This window comes from Cyrtonyx montezumae, unplaced genomic scaffold (assembly GCF_038088225.1).
Source record: "Cyrtonyx montezumae isolate F1298 unplaced genomic scaffold, pur_monq_1.0 scaffold_3, whole genome shotgun sequence".
Taxonomy (NCBI): Eukaryota; Metazoa; Chordata; class Aves; order Galliformes; family Odontophoridae; genus Cyrtonyx; species Cyrtonyx montezumae.
This window is the reverse complement of record NW_027072034.1, coordinates 62430210-62452277: the sequence shown is the minus strand read 5'-3', so window position 1 is coordinate 62452277 and position 22068 is coordinate 62430210. Positions and strand designations below refer to the sequence as shown.

The window sequence follows — 22068 nt, the reverse complement described above, 5'->3', positions numbered from 1 at the left end:
GTGTAACTTGAGGCCATTCCTTCTCATCCTACCACTGTTTCTTGGGAGAAGAGGTTACCCCCACCTCATCACAACCTCCTTTTTTGTGAAGGTAGAGAACAAGGAGGCCTCTCCTGAGCCTTTTCCAAACTGAACAACTCCAGTTTACCCAACTGCTCCTCACTGGACTTATGCTCCAACCCCTCACAGCTTTTTTGCTCTTCTCTGGACACCCTCCAATGCCTCCATGTCTTGTTGTGAGGGGCCCAAAACTGAACATTGCACTCAAGGTGCAGTCTCACCAGTGCCAAGTAACAGAATGATCACCTCTGTGATTGTGGTGACAAAGAATGCTTTTGATGTCTTTTGTCTGTTTGTTTTAATGTCAAGTCTGTAATCCCAAGAGGGCAATGCCATCTTTCACTCTGTCAATCTCTGTAGCATTAGGAACGTCTCTGGGGCTAGCGATGGACCAGAGCTCTCAATATCCTGCTTCTACCACAACATCACAAGCAGGTTGCAGTCCTGCAGTGACTGCAGCTCAGAGCCTGGAAGTGAGATGTGAGTTTATCTGCAAGATCCTGAAACTGGGAAGCAGATAAGAATGCGTAATCAATAAAAGTCTCAGGATCCTGCACTGCTCAAGCACATGTTTGGAATGCATAGGAATGCAAATGCTGCAGAATGCTCCTTCTTTCAACTGAACATACCACAGCTTTCATACACAGCTATCAGAGCTGCATACCAGGGCTCCTGGTTTTATGCAAATCAATAGAAGACTGATGTACATAAAAGCCATGAGGGTTTTTTAATGTGCTTGGCTCCCAAGCCTCTGATGAAGTCTAGAAGTCAGGATAATGAAAGCCCTCCAGAGCAAGCCAGCAAGAAAAAAAAAAAGAGGATGTGGGTGTTTATTCCCTATCCTCAGGAGTTCAGAGCTCTGACTCTTCCTCATCTTACAGGAAGGCCATAAAACCTCCTCAGAAAGTAGGTTTGTATGTCTCCCTCTGCCAGAAATTGTGCAGGATTTGCTCATAAAATGCAGCTGAGGTTGTGGTTTTGCCCCCTGATTACTTCATGTGAAAGTTTTCAAATAGAACACCACAAGAACCCAAATCTGCATGAAAAAAACTCAACATCCAATTCATGACCGCCTTACTGCAGCCTTCTTAAACTTGTTTTTTAACCCTCTGACTCAGATAACTCGATGCTATCAGATGGTATATGCTATCCTCCTCCTAATGCTGAACACCCATCTCACTGCACAGGCCAGGATCAATGGGAGAACTGTGAAACCACTGCAGGTAAGGACTCAATCACTCTCGTGCCTTATATGCCAAGGAAGGCCTTTGTCTCAGGGCTTATCACTAGGAAATAGAAACCAAAGTGAGAGAGAATCTTCATTTGCTGAAGCTGTGAACAGTTGCATCATTTCTTTAGCTGTATGGATCCCAGCTGGCACATGGGCACGGGGCTGAGCCTACACTTCAGGGAAGACAGCACAGAAGGCCCTGGCTTTCTTAGCATGTCTACCTGCAGCATGGCTGGGAAGGTGGGCAGGGCCTGCTCTCACTCTTGTCACTCCGCTGTCCCAAGGGCAGTGGTGAAACCACCACCATTGTTCTACAGGGGAGGTGAATGTGGCTTTGTTGCAAGGGCAGTGGGGATGTACAGGCCAACAGGGTGCAGCTGGAGGTAGCAAGGTGGGTGAGCTGGGCCTGGCAGCTCACTGACACCAAGCCCATTCACCCAGCTGGAATCTGGGGCTCAGCACCCATGGGTGCATCTGCTTTAACTCTGTGACAAAAAGTGAACCAGCCATCCAATAGATCTTGAATTTCACATACTTTTTTAACATAGCATTACAGAGAGAGAAATCCAAAATACCATTTGCTAACTTGCCACAGTACTGAAGACTACTATTCCATCCAGAATTCACACTTGATTGTTGAATCAGCATGTATGTTGTAAAGCTTTGGCCTTAGGTCAGCAACAACTTCAGCTAAGATCATATTGAATTCTAATTCTTTAATATTGCCAAAAAGATAGAGAAGGTGGAAGAAAAGCTCTGAGGAATCTGCAAAATTATCAGCCTGATTTGCATTATGTTGTTTAACCATTGCAGTCTGTGATAAAAGTCACACTTAGAATGATAATTCAGTCCTCTGGTGGGACTGGTTTTATTCTAATGTCTGTCTGTGTATCTCTGTAATGCTACAATGGCATGGAAAGTACCACAGTAAGAGCAGAGTAACAAAGTCTGGCTACAACAAATGAGAATGAACCCAAATGCAACAGATATAGAAATAAAGGAAAGAAGCTGCTTACCTTTGGAAGGCCTTAGGTAGGCTGGGATCTCCAAAGGGTGCCCTTGCCTCCGCTGACAACCCTTAAATGAGGTCTGGGAAGTGGCTCCACCCATTCCAGTCACTCAGTTGCATTGCTTGCACCTGAGCTCCCCTGGGTTGGCTCTGTCTTCCCACCAGGTGCTCAGTTGCTGGCTAAGGCTGTGACTTAACATGTCCACTACAATCTCTGATGTGATTCAGCAGTAAAACACCAAGATATGCCATGGGCATTTGCTGAGCCACAGCAAATATAATATCAGAGGAAATCAACTCTGCATGCTCGCTGTGCTATTACACTCTTCCCCATTGTGGCCAGGATGCAGGACTTTGTGGGACTTTGTTCTGATACCATATATCCATTTCTGCACTTCTGCTGCTTGTTCTCTCTGTCCTGGGGTGGCATAGGTGAGCTTTGATTACTGCAGTGCTATGCAGCACAAACCAGAGACTTTTCCACTGCACTGAGCTCCCACTGGGGCCCTGTGCCCTCAGGAAGATGGTGACTGCTCGCTCCCTGTAGTGAGTAGAGCCCAGCTGAGGGCTGGCTGCACCACATTCCCATACACACTGCCCCATGGGCTGGAGGCTCGAGGGCCCAATCTGATGCCAGAGGGTCCCTGGGCACAGAGTGTCACAGAAACACAACTTTCCCTTCCCTCCCCACTGCCTTCTTATCTCTTTTAATTAAAACAGAATGAGGTCCAAGCTTGTTAAAAGGAACACTTCAGTATTTGTTCCTTCTAGGGTGCTTTATATCAAAGGGCTCTGGAGATCAAATGCTGCTGCAGGAGCTGTGTTCCCTTCTGCTGCCTGGCAGGGAGTGCTGCTGCTCACAGGTTGTGTTCTGAGCAGGGCTGGAAGGGTGCAGAACTCTACATTTCAGTGCCTTTTAGAGAAGAGTGATATGGGGTGAGAATGGAGTTTTGTCAGTTCATCCCAACCCCCTCACTTTTAATTAAATGGAAGAAGGATGCTGCACTGAAGTGTTCCCAGAGCGATGTCCAGAAGCAGTATTTAGGTGTATTGTGAGGGACATGTGATATGGCAGCCAGGAGCCACATATTTATAAAGGCTGGAAAAGAACTCTAATATCACCTAGTCCAACCATCAGCTCACCCCACCATGCCCACTGACCACGTCCCTCAGTGCCACATCCACACGGCTCTTGAACACCTCCAGGGACGGTGACTGCACCACCTCCCTGGGCAGCCTGTGCCACTGCCTCACTGCTCTTGCTGAGAAGAAATAGTCCTGATACCCAACCTGAACCTCCCCTGACACAACTTGAGGCCATGATCTTTCTTCCTATCACTGTTACCTGGGACAAGTGGCCAACCCTACCTCACCACAACCTCTTTTTTTTTGCAACTGTAGAGGTCAATAAGGTCTCCCCCGAGCCTCCTCCAGACTGAACAATTCCAGTTCCTCAGCCACTCCCCATCAGACCCCACACAGCTCCATTGCCCTTCTCTGGACACACTCCAGGGCCTCCATGTCTTTCTTGTCGTGAGGGACCCAAAACTGAGCATAGTACTCAAGGTGAGGCCTCACCAGAGCTGAGTACAAGGGGACAAACCCTTCCGTGCTCCTGCTGGCTGCACTATTTCTGATAGAAACCAGGATGCAGCTGTCCTTCTTGGTCAACTGCGCTCAACCTAGACTCAATACAGCTGCCACCACATCCAGCTGAGAGCCCATGGCAGCACTGTGGCTGTTTGAGGGCTCTCCTTCTGCAAAAGCTGCTCAACCCCTGAGGAGGGGTTTCTCCTGTGCTGTCTTTTTTCTATATATATTTATTATTTTCTTTAGCAGCATTTGGAAGGATGAATATCTACCTTTTGACTTAGGTGATATCCTATTTGAAACTGCTCTGGCTGCCTTCCTCCCATGAGCCATCCCATAGGAAACGGGCAGGAGACACAGGACGCTGAGGACACTTGTTCGCTGATGCAGTGTCCAAATTCAGCTTTAACTAAGAATCCAATTAAAGCCAGAATATATTATTACCTCAAAATAAATCCCTGTACTTACATTTGGAAGCTTAAGGGATTTTCCCATACAGTCTGCCAAGTAAATTTCCCAGGTCTGTAAGAAGATGTAAGAGAGGTTCAGTGCTGACTCTGAGGAATGGAGGCACAAGGTGGGGATGACTGCTCCGGGCAGCAGCAGGACATGGGGTTGCTGGCAGAGTGTGGACACTCACCTTCTCCTGCGCAGAACAATGATGCAGAACACACCGGGATGCTGGGCAGCACTGTTTGTATCTGTCCTCATCTGTCAATAGGGTATGTTCAGTCTTGCTACCCAGAGGCAATTTAGCAGCAGCTCACACACCATCCACAAACCCATTAGTTTAAACAATGATGAGCTGCTAGGCCACACAGTGATGGTGTAAAAATTGCTCTGGTAATTGCAGATATAAGGAGAATGGTGACAGTGTGGTTGTGTGAGGAGCCCCATGTTTCCTGTAGACCATCCCACAGCCAGCGCCTCTGGCCCCAAATCAGCCAATGGATCCCAGCCTGCAAGTGCTCCCTACTCCATTTCCATCAGAATAATGATACAACTTTCCCTATAACACATACCAGCTCAGCAGCCAGGGATATGCTTATTTTACTTATTTTTTTCTTCCCCCAAGCATCATTTCCTCAGGGCTGGGGAGAGGAATTTCGCTCCCAGCCCATGGCTCAGCTCATTGCTGGAGCAGCTCATACTCATCCATCCTGAGTTGGAAGCGAGGTGCCCAGCTGCCTTCCTGTCAGCCTCTCTGCTTTATGGGCCTGTCAGGCTGTTTTTATTCACTTCTAATATAATCTTTCCACAATAAGGAGCGTGCATGGCTGGAGACAGGCAGAAGGCTGCTGCTATTACCTGGGAGCTGTGATAAATTGCTTTCAGGCTTACAGCAACTGCAGGGGGGTTAGTGCTGAAGTTTAAGGAACGTTCTTCGCTTCCTGTGCTTTATGGGCACGTCAAGGCACGTATTTATTGCCTTTCTTTCAAGACTGTGCCTATGTGGAGAGAACTGTAAAAACTGACTGCCTGATCAGTGCAGTAATGCTACAATTAATTAAAAGTTGGTCCACAAGTGGGGAAGAGCAGCACCAACGTCTCACCGACCGCGTAACCCCGCACCATGAAACCTGACTCTGACAATTACCACTGGAATCATTTTTCTCTATCCAGAGTTGCATGGGATTATGGTATTATAAGTGGGATTTGCTCTAAAGGCTGCCGGCCCTCTGCATCTTAGGGATTACTCCAGTTTCTCCTGAAAGGAATTTTGATAATGCTCTTTTAATGAGACTGCACTAAATTGAATTACACCCTGCCTTCCCCCTGAAGTGGGATCTTCTCCTGTGATAGCAGACACGTGCACAGAAGGCAGTCTTACATACAGTCCTTTCTAGGGGGCATGTGGGACCGCTGCAACAAGATCTACAATGGAAAACGAGAGTCTTACCCCAAAAAGTTGTGAAACAAAACATTTCTGGTTCTGGTGCATTTCTTTGTGCCTGAGGGCCTCTGCCTCACCACCACCTGCTGATCTGGCCCAAACTGGCTCTAAAGTGGGAGATGACACCTCTTGCTGAGCTGCGCAGACACACACATCTTGCTGTGGGGGCAAGAATGCCACAGATCATGCTGAAAAATAAGCTCAGGCCTGCAGATACCAAAAGGCTTCCCCTGCATATTATCTTCCTGTCTTTACTCCTGGCTCCCTTCATTCCTGCTTTATTTTTTCTGATGAGAGAGAGTATATCTCTTCTGTTAACGGAATACACGGCTTTTGGTGTTACCCCTTTGCTCACCTTGCAGCTCTGCCAGCACATCTTGGAGCTTGCCTGGAGGGCTCCATGCCACCAGAAGGTCACCTGGAAGCTCACTGGGTCACTTTGCTGTGGTCTCGCTAGACAAGGCAGTCTCACCCCTCCAGGCAGGTGGGGTCTGCAGAGCGGGGAAGGGAGACACAGAAGCACAGAATGGTTTGGGTTGGAAGGGAGCTCAAAGCCCACCCACCACAACCCGCTGCCGTGGGCAGGGCTGCCCCCAGCAGCTCAGGCTGCCCAGGGCCCCATCCAACCTGGCCTTGAGTGCCTCCAGGGATGGGGCACCACAGCTTCTCTGGGCAAACCCTCAGCCACGTTTCCCGCAGGATGTGGGCAGAAGGTGCCAAGCTGGGGTGAACATACCACTATAATATTTGTAACACAGAAAAGGAAGAAAGAAAGGGAAAAAACCCAAACCAACCAACCAAAAAAAAATGTGTTCCAGAAGGGTAGATGTGCCAGTAGCCCTCAGCCCTCACCAGGTTTCACTGCCGTGCTCCCCTCAGCAGTCAGGCCAGGAGTGTCCCTGCCCCTGTGGGAACATCTCTCCCCAACCTTCTCCCAGAATGAGCACCTGACACTCCCTGCTTTAGTGGCTTTCTGACTCTCTGTTTTCCGCCTCCAAAGAAAACTCTCGCCCCAAAGTTCTTTTCTTAATTTATTTATGTAACACAGTGTAGAAAGCTATCAATTCATAAGCAATGGTTCTGTACAATCATCCTGCAGAGGATCCCTGTTAATTTTCGACCAGCAGGCACTTTTCCCCCCCCCAGAAGTGCTCACAATTAACAGGGATTCTTTTTAATATTTTTTTTGAGATCAAAAAGATACATGGAAAAGAAAGTAAGGTTTACCTTCCAATGCCTAAAGTGTGCACATAAAACAGGCACAAAGAAACAAACGTGTATTCCCATGATTTCTACGTCACTAATACAGCAGGAGCAACAATCTGTACAATAAAATGCAACTGCAGAGGAAAAGAATTTCAATAACCCATCTGGAATACTTCTTAAAAAATGTTGTTTTACTTTAAAATGCATAGTGATCAGAAAAGAACGCGCGGCGAAGAGAAGCAGCTAAACCCCACAGACACAGAAAGCATCCCCCATCCATTCTTAAAGCATATTTCAATTAGGACTTAATTTTTGTCACGAATCACAAGAATAATATACAACTGGCTAAGGAGCTACGTGATAAATAATTGGGAAAGAGAAGCTATCCATGCACTAGTTAAATACAGCTAAACTCTTTACAGTTCACAAAAAACATTCATTAATAATGTAGTGTAAAGACTGAAATGGAAAGAGAGAGAGAGAGAGAGAGAGAGAGAGTGAGAAAATACATTACTGATTTCATTAATTCAAGTTCAGGCATCTACTTGTGTTACAGCACAGCTGTCAAAAGGCGATAATGAGTAAATAATAAAACAGAGTGTTTTTGTTTCTCTCCATATTATTCTATAACTGAACACCAATGGGCAGTGAAGCAATCATTCTGCTGTCCAACTCATGAGGCTGCTGCGGTGTCCTAATTCTGCATCTGTTCAAAGAACTTGTAGGTGGGGTTCTCGTAGCCATTCTGCTGCATCTTGGACAGGTGGCGCTCCTCTGGTGTCACCGCAGCATCCACCTGTTGTGGGGAGAAGGAAACCAGCTCACATCCTTGCTCAACTCACAGCACACTTCACGCTTCCTCAAAGCATACCTGGAACTTCCTATGCATCAGTTTGTGGCCATTTTCCCTCGTCCTGTCACCACACACTGCTGAGAAGTGTCCAGCTTTGTCCCTTTGCCTCTTGTGCCTTAACTATTTATAGACGTGGATCAGATCCCCTCTGAGTCTTCTTTCCACAAGGATGAACAGACCCAGGTCTCTCAGCCTTTCCTCATAGGGGAGGTGTTCCACGCCCTTTATCATCTCTTTGTGTCCCTCTGGTGGACTCTTTAGAGAAGATCCCCGTCCTTTTGTACCGGGGAGCCCAGAACTGGACACAACAGTCAGTACAATATCTAAACATTTCTTGAACACCTCCAGGGACGGTGACTCCACCACCTCCCTGGCAGCCTGTGCCATGCCTCACTGCTCTTGCTGAGAAGAAATCGTTCCTAACACCCAGCTTGAACCTCCCCTGGCACAACTTGAGGCCATTCCTTCTTGTCTCACTGTTACCCAGGAGAAGAGGCTGACCCCCACCTTGCCACAACCTCCTTTCAGGTGGAGTGTAATGAGCAATGAGGTCTCCCCTGAGCCTCCTCCTCTCCAGACTGAACAACCCCAGCTCCCTCAGCCACTCCCCATCAGACTTGTGCTCCAGACCCCTCACAGCCCCACTGCCCTTCTCTGGACACACTCCAGGGCCTCCATGTCCTTCTGCAGTGACGGGATATGCTTCACATCTCTCTCCTAGTCCCCTATTGTTACTCTTTTTCCTCCTAGAGTAAATACAGCATCTGTACTTGTGATCAACTGGTCTCAAAAGGAAATAAAAAGCTCACAACAAAGAAAACAGACGAAGTAGAAGTAAGTGGCTTGAGGCTGCCTTCTGTTTCTGCTGTAATCAGATCTGTTGCAGGTGCTATAGTCTGAAGGCTATTAAATTTAACTGGCAAAAATAAATTGAGGGTGTGAAGGAAAAGCCAGAGCAGCCAGGTAGAGGGTGAGCCAGCATCTCACTGCACTGTCTGAAAGCAACTTCGCTGGCTCAAAGGCCGTATTTGGTTAGGTTTAGTGACCAGAGGCTTGACATGTCTGCACTGCTTAAGTATTTCTACTTAACAAAAACTGACCTTTCTTGACTACCTCCAAGACACGCATAAGGACAGCTCAGTCAAGACTTCTCCACTGAATATTTGCTGCTCCACAAATTACTTCCTCCTTTACTGAATATTACAGTAATATAAAATGCCAATTAGAGCGGGCAAGAGCTGACTCTAAATGTTAATTAAGGATTCTATCTCTGCTGGGAGCTCAGTAACTGCTGTGTATTCAAACCCAACCATGGCCTGGCCATCTTGCCAACCAGCTATTAAAACATACCTGAAGAAGTCTGCTTGTCAGCTATTTTACTTGCTCTCTCAGCTCTGGCATTTGACAGCTCTTAGAAGGTAGAAAGTGAATTTTAACACTGTCAAAAATGTAATATTGGGAAGGTGCCTAAGACTCTATTCTCAAGTACTGGGTATGGACCTTTTCCCATGGATTTCTGTAAGCAGTGACCTTTAGGAAAAATAGCTATTTCTTTTTGGCAGAAAAATAACCTTTTGGGTAATGGAAAGTACATTCTCTTAAGAAGCCTTATATAGAAGACAAGCTTACTCTGGCTTTCTAATAATAAAAAAGTAAAGGACTAGTACTTATATTTGATACTCACTTTAAATCTACTCTACAGTATTCACTTCAGTGAGGACAGACTGTGGCTGTCTGCAGGTTGTTACCTCATACCCTGGAGGAAGATAAAAGGTGTGTTCTTCCATACCTGCAGCAGTGCAAACTGCTCAGCCTATTTTTGTAGCCCTTCCCTTCTTCCCTTCCTCTCAAGAAGGGACAGAAGATATTTTGCTTTTCTGCTGACAGAATGCATGTTGGCCTGCGTGAGCAGGCTGAGTGCTCAGCCTGGCTGCCAACAACCATTTCAATCCATCAAGGACAGGAGAACCCTGAGAACTTCACAGCTTGCCTCCTCTTCAACCTCTACATGTGCATCCCCCTAGACCCCTCTGCACAGCCACTTGCTCAGCAGCCAGTGTAAGACCCTGCACTCACACTTCAGAGCCAACTTTTCCCTCCACGTTGATAATCCATCCATAACCACGTGCAGTGGATCAGCTTCTGGTGACTCCCTGACACTATCACCACGCCACAGACGGCTTGTTTTCAAGTACTTCATTGTAACAGCACTAAAGGTCTAACAAATCCATTCAATACAGGCCTTGTATAAACACAAACAAGGCCTAATCTTTGCCCTGTGGACTGTGCTAATTTAACAGCATTAACTATTTCCATTGTGGCGATGTCACCGCACGCCATCTGCCACCGCTGCTGTTGTCACCAAGACGGCTGTGGAGGAAAGAAAGAACAAAGCAGGGAAAATTACAAGTGCTCCAGTTTAGCACTTACAGAATGTAAGAATATAATGCAAATGCACAGGAAAAGCAACCTTTCCTTCTGCTCTTGGACGGGCTGCTATCATGCTGGGCCAGGTGTGGTTCTTGCGCATAGCAACGCTGCGCTACAGGAGTTCCTGTGCTTACCCAAATCGAGAGGTGAGAGCCTCGTAATTCACAGCTAAACCCACTGATAGCTCTACAAGATTCTCTTCTAGCATAATGCCAGTGCAATACAAAGCCATGGGGCTGAGAAATCTGAGCTCTCTAATCAATTCAAACAGGGATCTCCAAGCATCGGTACAGGCCTGAGAGCATCTTCCTTTCTAGGAGGCTCACCCCAGAGGGATGGGATGCAAAGGAAGGGTGTGGCTTCCTATTTAAGCGCCAAACAAGGCTGTACAGGACTCTGTAACCTGTTTTAGCTTCAGCCTCCCACTCATCACTTCTTATTCAGGAGCAGGAGATACCATAAGCACACAGCATAACCTGCTCATGGGAAAGAAACAGGGAAAGGTAACACAACATAAATAAAAATGAATCAAAGGAAGAGGAAGCAGAAGAGACAAAATAATAGATGAGAAACTTGGAAGCAAATCAGGGGGAAAGAGATTAGAAAAAAATATGAGGAAGGACAGTAGAAATCAGGCTGAATTTTTAACATCCGCGAATAATATTCTGTACCCAAAAGCCCCACTTTTAGAACTTGTTCACAGAGGAAGTCCAATAACCTCTGAAATATGGCATTTATAGATGAAAGGGATTTATTGAGGCTTCCACTTGCAGACTTACTCATTTTTTCATAGTTCCCCTTTAGCCCTTAAAATGACTAGAGCTAGTGCTACCTCTCTTTCCTATAGCTGGCAGCCACACGCTAATCCATCTCACTGCCAACCTACGTGCACTATTGCTCATCCTGTATGTCTTCTCTTCTACTCACTTTTACCCATTTCAACTGACAAACCATTCCTCTCTTTTCCCTCAGCCTTTATCCTGGGTATTGCTCTGTCAAACGACACGCCTTGACCTTGGCTATCTCCTTGTCAGTAAATCACTAAAGCCCTTCACCACTTCAAGAAGCTTTTTGCACCCATTATAGAGGTGGCAGAAGTTGAACGCAGCATTTAAGAAGTGTGGGTGCTTTCATGCTGCTGAGAAGCAATCTAGATGCTTCTCTGTTCTACAGCGTGATGTCTCCTGAGAAAAACAGCAAGGTCAGGCAGATAACCTCTTAAAAGAATGTCCATCTACCCCCTCCTGCTCCAGCCTATAAATCTTTCACACAGAAAATCCTAGTGTGGAGTCAGGAAGATGGGGATAGTGCAGGAAAATTTACACGCTGCCCCTACGCACGTGGGACAGGTGAAAATCCCTGACAGGATGTGCTGGCAGCGTTCAGAGATGTGATGAATACAGTGCTGTTCTTTAAATGATGGTAAATGGGCACTGCCTATTACACATTTACAGATTGGACACTGAGATACGGACTTTGGAGAGTATTACAACAATTGCAGTGGATACAGATACAAATGAATAAGGAGCTGTTTTGTAATTTTGCGTCCACTTTCACAGACAAATTCTCACAGTAACTTCTGACATGCAACAAACAGGTTTCAAGATTTGTTAAAACATACCCAGCCAACTCAAAGCTCACCTACAGTTATTTCTGTACCAAGTGTTTTTGCTCTTTTGCCCCTTTTGTGCTTGGCACATTAAAGATATATTAGTCCTCTTTAGAATGGAAAAGCTTAATTTTGAGCACATTTTAATGTTAAACATCTATTTTACATGTTCTTTGCGTGTTGTGTTCTTCTCAAAGTGTGTGCTGTAAAATTTTCTACAACAACTGAAGGCAAATAAAGATGTCGTGTCCTTCTTGCAGGTGGAAAACTCACACAATGAAGCTATGCAGTCTGCCAAGACTACAGAGCAAATCTAGCAGAATGAAGAAGAGGACAAGGGGGAATGGTTTACGACTAAGACAGGGGAGATTTAGGTTGGATGTTAGCAGGAAGTTTTTCACTCAGAGAGTGGTGACGCACTGGAACAGGCTGCCCAGAGAGGTTGTGGATGCCCCACTCCTGGAGGCATTGAAGGCAAGGCTGGACGTGGCTCTGAGCAGCCTGCTCTAGTGGTTGGTGACCCTGCCTTAAGGCAAAGGCTAACACAATTTTTAAGACCCTTCAGTACCCCATACTACGGAATACATGCATTATGAAGTACGTATGTATCCAGGAAAAACCAATCCAAAGTTTGACTCAGGCTGAAACCAATGTAACCGCTGACAAGAACAAGACCTGGTTTCAATCTAAAATTTAAAATACCAGTTTTTGAAGATAAAAACATGTCTCAAGTGCTGCTATTAATCAAGTTAATCAGATCAAATCAAATCAGGCACTGAAACAGATATGCAGGTGTCGATATAGATGGGGAAAAACAGTACGGGACTCACTCTGGGTCTTATAATTTAAGTTTTGCTCTGTACAGAGATCTTCTCTTAAAACCAAGCAACCTAGGAGGCATTTTAAATGCCTGTAAACTGACCAGAAATCGACTCGGGTAGATTGGGAAGACACAAGCATTTTCATCTTTTAAACCCCACGTAGGAGAGTTGTATTTTATTTGTGTCTCTCAAATCTACGTGCTTCAGATTACTCATAAATCAAAATCTGTTTGTGGCAAAGGTAAATCTGGTTTAGAGAACAAAAAGCAATTAAGTATCTGTACAGGGAAAATTCTTGTAGCATAAGCACAGTCCACAGCAGACCTGCCTCATACATTTATCTGCAAACTAAACAAAGAAAACTGGTGCATAAATTCCCAGCGACAGTAAGAACAGACTTTTCCTCTTCTGTGGTATCTGTTCATTGGCTACTGGAACATTTCCTATAGGATCAGCTTTTCCATTATGAGGTGATCGGTGCAGGACAGCTCCAGAATGGATTTTTGTGGCTTTGCACCCAACTTAACATGGTTTATACTGTGTCTGAATGTACAAAATGAGGCTATTTAATTCCACTGTGCTAGATGCAAGCTCTCAGGCTGTGAGCATAAGGTTAGCCGAAGCAGGGGTTTCTTTGTGAACATAATTACACAGCAGTGACGCCACTTGTGCTTGGTGGTCCTTTCTTACCTCCACAACCCCATGATGGATAGATGTGTACTGCTTCTTCTTCAGCATCACCAGAGTAATGACAATCACTGTCGCTATGACAACACCTCCCACCATAAGTCCAATGATGGCGCCTTTATTTGAACCCACATCTTCAGCAAAGAACACCTACAAAGAGAAATAAAAGAACGCAGGTAATAAAAACCTGAGGTTTTGGTTAATTTGTCCAGTAACCACAGCTACAGAAAGTCTAATGGAGTATCAGTAAATAAGCATTATTGCATATAATGTGAATTATTCTAAAGTGATTCACTGTACCACAAAGCTCTCGTAGTTGAAGAAGACGTACAAAAGCAATTTAGAAAAACTGTTTGGCCTCTGGTGTGGTAGTACCAAGGCTAAGAGGACTCCTCTCCAGTTCTCTCCTTTGCATGGGACTCAATGAATGAAGTGTGAGTAGTGCAAAAAAAATTCTCACACCACACAGACGAGGGGCTAGCAAACACAAGCATACTGATGTTAAGTGACCAGGCAAGGGCCACAGCAAGATTTTGCGGGGCAAAGGGAGAATGAGCTACACCTGGATGGTGAAAATACTCCTGCGTGACCTATATGATGTGACAGCTGTGTGAAAAACAAAGAAGATTCACTTGAACAGTATGTACAGATAAGGGAAATCAGCAGACAGCAAGATGCTTTACTACGCATTTAGTAAGACTGGCTGTTAGCAAGAAGAGCAGATAAGAAATGTGAGCAATTGTTTTCACCGTCCCCTTTTGTATTCAAAGTAAACATTTGATTATTTTACATTTATGCCTGCTTTACAAACCTTTTGTCCCCTTGTCTATATTAGGCTTTTATTACTATTATTTTTATCAAAATGGGCAAAAAGGATTAGAGAATAAATTACATTCACAGAATTGTATGACGACCTCACTCTGAAAGACTAAATACTTTGACAAGTATTTAACACAAATGCAGAGGGAAGCAGGAAACCAGCTGAGAATTATAATGAGCTGTATAACATTTGCAGTCTTTAAGAAACACAATCTTCCTCAGAGAGGTATTAAAACAGCAGTATAAATATTTATACTGCTCCTAGTTGTAAGCAAGAAATACGTTTCAACAAAGTTAAGAATACACTACGAAGTACACACAATAGACAGCGCTGGCATAAGTTGATGTGAGGTAATAATTTCTTCTCTCAATTTCACCTGCACAGGAATGGAGGTCTTACCATGCTATTTCAGAGCACTGTGAAATGCCCCAGCTCATACACATGCACAGCAGAGGAAGGCCTTAAGCACCTGGAGTCACGAAAATCAATTTAATGTACAGCTGAAATGTGAGCACCCACAAAGGAGAAAATAACTGCAATTGCAGAAGTTTGCATGTAAAATAAAATGCTGAATTCAAGGCAATATCCTAAGGAGACTGTTTCAGTAAATCTTCCCAGGGAAAAGAAGAAAACACAGATGAAAGTATTTTCTGCTTACTGCTTTTAAATTAAAGCCAATGGAGAAGGGGATCAGCTCTGATATGGCACGCAGCAAACAAGCAGTGCACTCCAGCGCTTTCTCAACGATACCGGACTCCTTGCTTGGTCTCAACTGAAACGATAACCTAGAGGACTGCGTGCTGATTTTTAAATAATGGCTGTAGCTATCAGCAAGAAGCACGGCATTAAATGCTTTAAAAAGCATGAAAGGTCCCATTTTAAGCATGACACAGATCGCCCGAGAGCACGGCCTACAATGCATTCCCCGTCAGCTACCACAGGCAGGGCAGCTGGCAGCTCCGAGTGGCCGCTATCAAACCACTTAAACACTAAAGGTCGCTGCAGGGAAGTGAATGTGATGCAGGATCAATAGCTAACGAACAAGAGTCTAAAAATGCACTTCTGCAGGCTCCTTCCCTTCAGCAAACTCACACGGCATTTCTCCATCAGGATGTTTTTAACTCATCTGAGTTAAGCACGCCAGAATTTCCTAAATTAGCGCTAATGCATTTTGGATTAGCTCATCAAACTGGGAATTCTCAGTTCTCAGCATCAAAGAGACAGCAGAATATCTTTTCACACAGTGATTGCCTAGTTCAAATGCAAATCTGAGTCCCATGCTAATTTTAATTTTCAGCACTACTTAGCTTTAAGAATATATTAAGAAAGAAAGCTTTCAAGTTTAATATGATACTGAAAGTCACAGAACTGAAATCTCATCGTGTAATGTACCTTTACAAAAGGGGAAGCAGAAGAGTCAACACTGCTCTGCTTCATTACTTATTAAGGAATCGAAGAAAAGCTTTTAGAAGACGCTTATTCCTACTTACATTGCTTTTGGTTGTTATTTTTGTATACTTAAGAAACACAGTTTAAGGGAGGAATAGTATACTTATCCTATTTGCCCTTAATCTTTTGGTAGTTTAATACAGCTTATGGAACAAAACACACAGATGCACAAAGCTAAGGCAGCGTCCTCTTATCCCAAGCAGGGGATCTTGTGAGAGGTTATGCTCCATGGAGTTCCACTCCTTCATGCACCGCTCCCATCTGTTTTGAGAGAACAGGAATCTATTCCTGAATAGGTGTCACTCTACTTCCAGCTGCACCGTGCTTTACTTCCATTTTAGAGAGAAGCACTAGAATCATTAGCTATTCACATGAGAACTTTCTGCTGACAGTTTCAGCATCCACCCAGAGGAAACAGGGCCACAACTGACCTGCAAGTTCAGGAACAATCAGCAATTCACACCACACACGCAGAGCACTGTTCACTCACCAGCTTTTGATGATGCACTTCATATCCCGAGTCATGTCGGAACTCCGCGTCCATCTTTACTTCAGATACCTCTTCCGTTTTGACATTGGTCAAGCCAGAACCTGCAGAGCAGTGCAGTGACATTCTGTTAAAGTCGTCGTTTCAATCATGCTCTGCTCACCTCCGCCGGTGCAGGAGCAGAAGGCAGTGGTATCATTCACACAGAGGAGGTGTGATGCAACGTGAAAGGGAACTGGGAGGAAAGTGAGGTATGTCTGACATGTCAGTCGCTGAGGTGACACAGAATGAGCTGGTAAAATTTCTCCTCTGTTAGTGTTCCTTAATTCTCTGCATCAAAGGCTTCCAGTACGTAACACAGCAAGAGCTAAACTGCCAGGGAACAACATGGTCTCCTGAACTGGCTCACAGGGTGCAGACAGATCTGCTCTGACAGCCTCTTTGGCAATGTCAAGCAAATTTAGTGTTCAGGCTGAAACAGTTTTCCTCCCTAAGCTCAGGCTGCTGTGAGTTAAAAACACGTACCAATGGTGTGAGGTGGGAAACCCCACACGTGTTCTTTTTCATGCTTCCTGTGCACCTGTATCCTATATGCAAACATGCATAAATAACTCACTATTAATGTCTGTGAAGGTTACAGAATTCTTACCCATGTATTTCATACTGCTAATAACTGACTCCTGCCTAGGAGAAAACCCTATCTCATGATTAGAAACATGAAGTAAAGTAAGTAATGACAGCTTGAAGAGATTTTAATTGCAGTTTGCAGACCTGTTATCCCCTTACAGGTGCAATGAGAAGATGCTGCTTAACTGTGAAGAAGGGCAGGATTTTCTCTATAAAACATCCTTTGGAGAGTGAGCCAGACTTAGAACAACTAAGCAGTGCATCCTTTATCCGTACCTATGAACATTCTGTCCCAAAAAGCTGTCTCTGGCTCACAGAGAACATACAGATATTCACATAGCTTACATAGCTGGCTATTCCCCTTCTCAGTACAACTGACTGACATTTACACTGCTTGCAGAGACAAATATTGCAGAAACATGGTGTTTATGACAAGTTATTTCCTCATCGTCCAATGTGATGAGAAGCAACTGGTTCACATTCCTTGTCTGTATTTATTTTAGCATTTTACCAACCCCCTCTAATTCTGGGTATTTTGGGCTGAGGAATGCAGAGGAAAAACCTCTTCTAAAATTCTTAGCAATACTGACTGTGTTCCATCACCTTTCTGGACCATCAGTACATTCCTGAAAACTTCAATGTGCCAATGAGCTTCACAGTCTGAAGTAGCACTGAATGAAAACATTAATCCCCTTTTACTGCCTTTGTGCATTTCTTTCCATTAAATATTAAATATTGATCTCATTTTGTATTACGAGACGGTGAGAATCTTCCCAAGAACTTCTACAGTCTGCAATGACGATCTCATTCTGATCTCTTTTCACAGAAAACCATACAAACGTTAAAACAAAAATAATCTTCACACCATAGAATATTTATGGCTGCTTTCTTGAACAGCCTGACTGCCCCATAAAATCTATCTTCTTTTTAAGGAATCATGCACTTCAAAGATCTCATTTTTTTTTCATTAAGCATCTGATTTTTGATGCTACATTACACTTACTGACAAGTATATTATGACACTTATACATAAGAGGCCATTTCTAAATGTAAGAACAGTGAAGTACTTAAGGAACTGCAGTTTGAAAACAAACCATGATGATCTGTCAATGAAATGGAAATGAAGGAAATAAAATCCACACGGTGCCTGAAAAGAGATTTAATTTCCTATACTTGAAGCAGCTATGGTTAGCTTTCCAAACTAAGAATATGATTCACTCCTCTTTGTGCATCACCCAAAATAGCCCCTATACCTTCATTAAGAAGTGAGGAAAATGAGAACACAACTGAGGTTCACAACTTCATCCTCTGCTTCTTTGTTGTTAGGATTAAAAGGGGGAAACAACAGTGAAAAAGCAGTGTTTCACACAGTTTGAATTGCTCCCATGTGCTTGTTGCTGCCCCATGGCCACACTGGCTGCTCCTCAGGTACAATGGCCAAACCACCATGTGGAAACTCCCCCAGGGTGAGGACTGGGGGGGAGTTGTACAACTAACTTGCTACAGCTGGCAAATTCACTGAAAATACTGATTTGAACATATACATACACATACATATTGGTGAAGAATCAACGTGTGCTTTGTAGACAGAAGTCCCACTCCCGAATCAATCTGAGGTCACTGAAGAGCTAGCAAGCACGTGGGTAACCGTGATCTGGCTCAGAGTGAATCTCCATTTCCAAAAACAACTGAAAAGATCCCTCATCAAAGCTGTGGCTGAAGCTAAGATGGGAAGGGTTACAAAGGAAAGTCCTACTTGACTTTCCATAACCTATTAAAAGACAGGAAAGGAAGTGTATACAGCCATTTTTCACAATGGAGGAAGGTTACCAGCTGGGTCTCAAGGATTTGTGTTGTGCTATTTGCAGAAGTGATCTGAGTAATGGAGTGAATGGTGCAGTGATTAAGTTTATTGACAAAAAAGAATTAAATAAAAAAGCTAAAGTAAAACCAGCTGCAAAGAACAGCAAAAAGATGTTACAAATTCCAAGTGCACAATAAAAGGAAAAGGATATTTAATGTTGATATAACAGAAAGTGGTGCACACAGGGATAAAAAGACCTAACTATACATACACAACAATGGGCTCTAAATTGTCTCTGTTCCACCCAGGACAGAGACCTTGGAGTCACTGTGGATAATTTTCTGTGAGCTCTTGTCTCACTGGCAGTCAGAAAGACAAAGAGAAAGATAGAAGTAATTATAACAGAACAGAGAAAACAAAATGTCACAGAATCACAGAACAACAGAGCTGTAGGGGTTGGAAAGGACCTCTAGAGATCATGGAGTCCAACCCCCTGCCAAAGCAGCTCCCTAGCCCAGGTTGCACAGGTAGGCGTCCAGGCGGGTCCTGAACGTCTCCAGAGAAGGAACCATTAGAAGGTGTCATTACACCACTACACAAACAGTGCAACCTCATTTTACAATGGCTATCAGTTCTGGACACTCAACCACATGAATACAGAAGAACTAGAAAAGATATAAAGCAGGGAGACAATCACTGTTATGGGATGGTTACTGGATGAGGAATGACTGGACAAATCAGGAGTCTACAGACTGGAAAAAGACACTACAGATATCTATATGACTGTGAATGACAAGGAGAAAATCTACAAGAAGCAATTCATCATTTCTCCTGTGGAAGTACAGGACAGCAACACGGTTATGAAAAGTGGATTAAAAACTAACACAAGAAAATGCAATGAAAAACTGAACTGTGGAACTCATTGGCACAAATAATAAGAACATTCAAAATACAAAAGAATAAACGCAAAGAAAAAAAGTTCATCTGGGGTTACTAACACAATGGTGACAATACAATTTCCAGTCCCGGCAGTCTATCAAATGCTGGCTGCCAAAAGCTCAGAGGATGTGCTAGTGAGTAATAAGTCAGTGGTGAAATCTCTAAGCATTCTTAAGACACCGCTGCCACAGGCATGATAACGGAATTGGGTACCACTTCTCCTGGGCTCTGACCACAGTTATTGGAAGCAAGCTATGAGAGCTCAGACAGTGGGTCTTTGTTAGCTTCAATTAAAACAGAGCCAAACACCGCGGGCAAAATTACAGAACGCCTCAGATTTATTTTTCAAGGGTAGTAGAAGGAAAAGCTTTAGGGTCTTTCTGAAAGTTTCACTGGAAGTATGTGATGCAAACAGCTGTCTAAGACCGCTGTACTCATTCAAATACAAAAGCTAACATAAAAGAAGAAAAATTGGAGCAACAGCCTCACAGCAAACTCACAACTAATGATAATTATTAGTGCTTTTTCTTCTAAATTACATACTATCTTTAGGGAGTTGCATTCCTAATTACTCCAATTTTAAAATGCTACAGTGCAGCTGGTAAATATTTTAACTCGCATCTTCTTAGTAAAACTGACAAAAACTATTTAGCCATCAAAACCACGGTCTTAAAAGCATTCAGTAAAATCCAACAAAATGGGCTAGTTAAGATTATACTTTGATAAAATAAAACCGTTTATTAACAATAAATGTGTGCCAAACAATTGTATATGAAACAGAATAAGATTTAGGGTTTTTTCTTGTTTTGCTCTTGAATAATTAAGTTTGTTAAATAATGGTCTTTTAATTATATTGCTGTTAATTAGCAATGTTAATTGTTTTTAAGCATACACACATTTATATATATACACACATACACACACGGGCATATACACGTAACCATATATTCCAAACATCAAAGAGCAGCATGTATAAGCCTAAATGTTCCTTGCCCTTACAGGAGACTAAAGAAACTATAAACAATAAAACAATGGTGGTTTGCTTTTTTTCCAATAAATTTTCAAATCTTTTTAAAAGAACACTTTTTTTTAAAGAAAGAAAAAAAAGTCTTGCTGGAACTGTCTTAGAAACATTTTCTTTCTAGAAGACCAGACTTAATCCACGCCTGTATGAAAATGAATAATCAAAACAAGTAAAATTTGGTAATCTTCTGGCACATCAATAAATATGCTGTGCAGATTGTGTTCAAAGTTAACTACCTAACAAAAAAAAATCAACTAAAGATTTTTATTTAGTAGCTGAAGATAAATGGCATAAGTGCACTGTATTGAAATAACATCACTAAGACCAGAAAAAGACCTGGCAATTTCTGGCAAGAAAATCATTAATAACTTCCTAAGCTGCTCCATACCCTCACCTCATACAGACTGCAGCATATGTGCTAATGATTCTGCAGAGCAGTCATTAAGCTTACAGAGCTTCTGCAACTGCAACACGTGAATATGATCTACCCTGAACAGAGCTATGGCTATTTTCTTTATCCTTGAACCTCAGAAAATCTGCTGATTTTAAGCAACATCCATTCTGATGCATATTTTTAATTAATTCATCTGCTCCTTGACTTTCATAGATCAGACCTGCTGAGTTAACATGAGTAATAGGGAACTTGCACATAAGCACCTGGACATGTCTTTATGAATGTTTTTAGATCTCTCTCTACACACAGAGTCAAAACAAAGTTTCCAGTAAACCAAAACTCAGCTGCAAAAATATAAATTTTTATCCCGCAAATGTGATGAGAAGAAGACACGACTGCAGTTAAGACTGTCATCTAAAGTGAATATTTATACCTGCAGCTCTTCCTATGGAAACTTCCACTGGACTGAATTCAAATTGTCTCCCTGTATGAAGCAACTTATAAATGGCAAGAAACATGCCATAATCCTATCTACCACACATTTTATGGTATATTAATAAATACAGCTCAACTATAACTGTTTAGTACATCTAGATATTTGCCTTCTCTTTGACCTTTTTATTAACTGTTTATTTCCTTCGGGGAAAAGAGATGACAGGAAGTAGATTTAGGCACAACTCCTTATTTTTGTTAACATCGTTGTGAATTAACAAGGGGATGCAAAATGAGTGGAAGCATTAGGCTCCTTTTCAAACACCAGCATGAGCCACTGCAGAAGTTGTATCTACACTAGAAAACAGGGATTCACCCTGAATTCAAACTTCAGCTGCTGCTAGGCAAGGTGGAATGCAACAGAGGTGGAGATTTGGACCACTCCCGCTCGAATCTTAGTAAACACTTTACACTTGGTCCATCCTCATAAGCTTCCCCGTTATGGATTGGACAGCTCCTCACATTTCCAGCCTTTCCTCTCAGGTTACTTTATGCTTCTTTGTTTTTTAATTTTTCCTTTTTTTTTTTTCTTTCAAAAGAGAGAATGACATTGTGAAGTAATGAGTCTAGTTACCATAAATACTACAAACAACTAAGTATTTTCTCTGCTCAACCTTTCTGTCCAGTGACCAGACAACTTCT

At 43.3% G+C, this 22068-nt stretch overlaps 1 protein-coding gene across 2 annotated transcripts in view; it reads right to left on the bottom strand.

Moving 5' to 3' along the window:
• Positions 1-6802: 6802 nt before the first annotated feature.
• Positions 6803-22068, bottom strand: part of APP (amyloid beta precursor protein) — a 198663-nt gene continuing 183397 nt past the window's right edge. For both annotated transcript variants that reach the window (XM_065741830.1, XM_065741831.1), the window contains 3 exons: positions 16150-16250; positions 13394-13540; positions 6803-7786 (listed from right to left, as the gene is read on the bottom strand). In XM_065741830.1, coding sequence (XP_065597902.1) covers positions 7685-7786; positions 13394-13540; positions 16150-16250 — 350 coding nt within the window. In that variant the 3' untranslated portion in view covers positions 6803-7684. The remainder of the gene's footprint in view (positions 7787-13393; positions 13541-16149; positions 16251-22068) is intronic.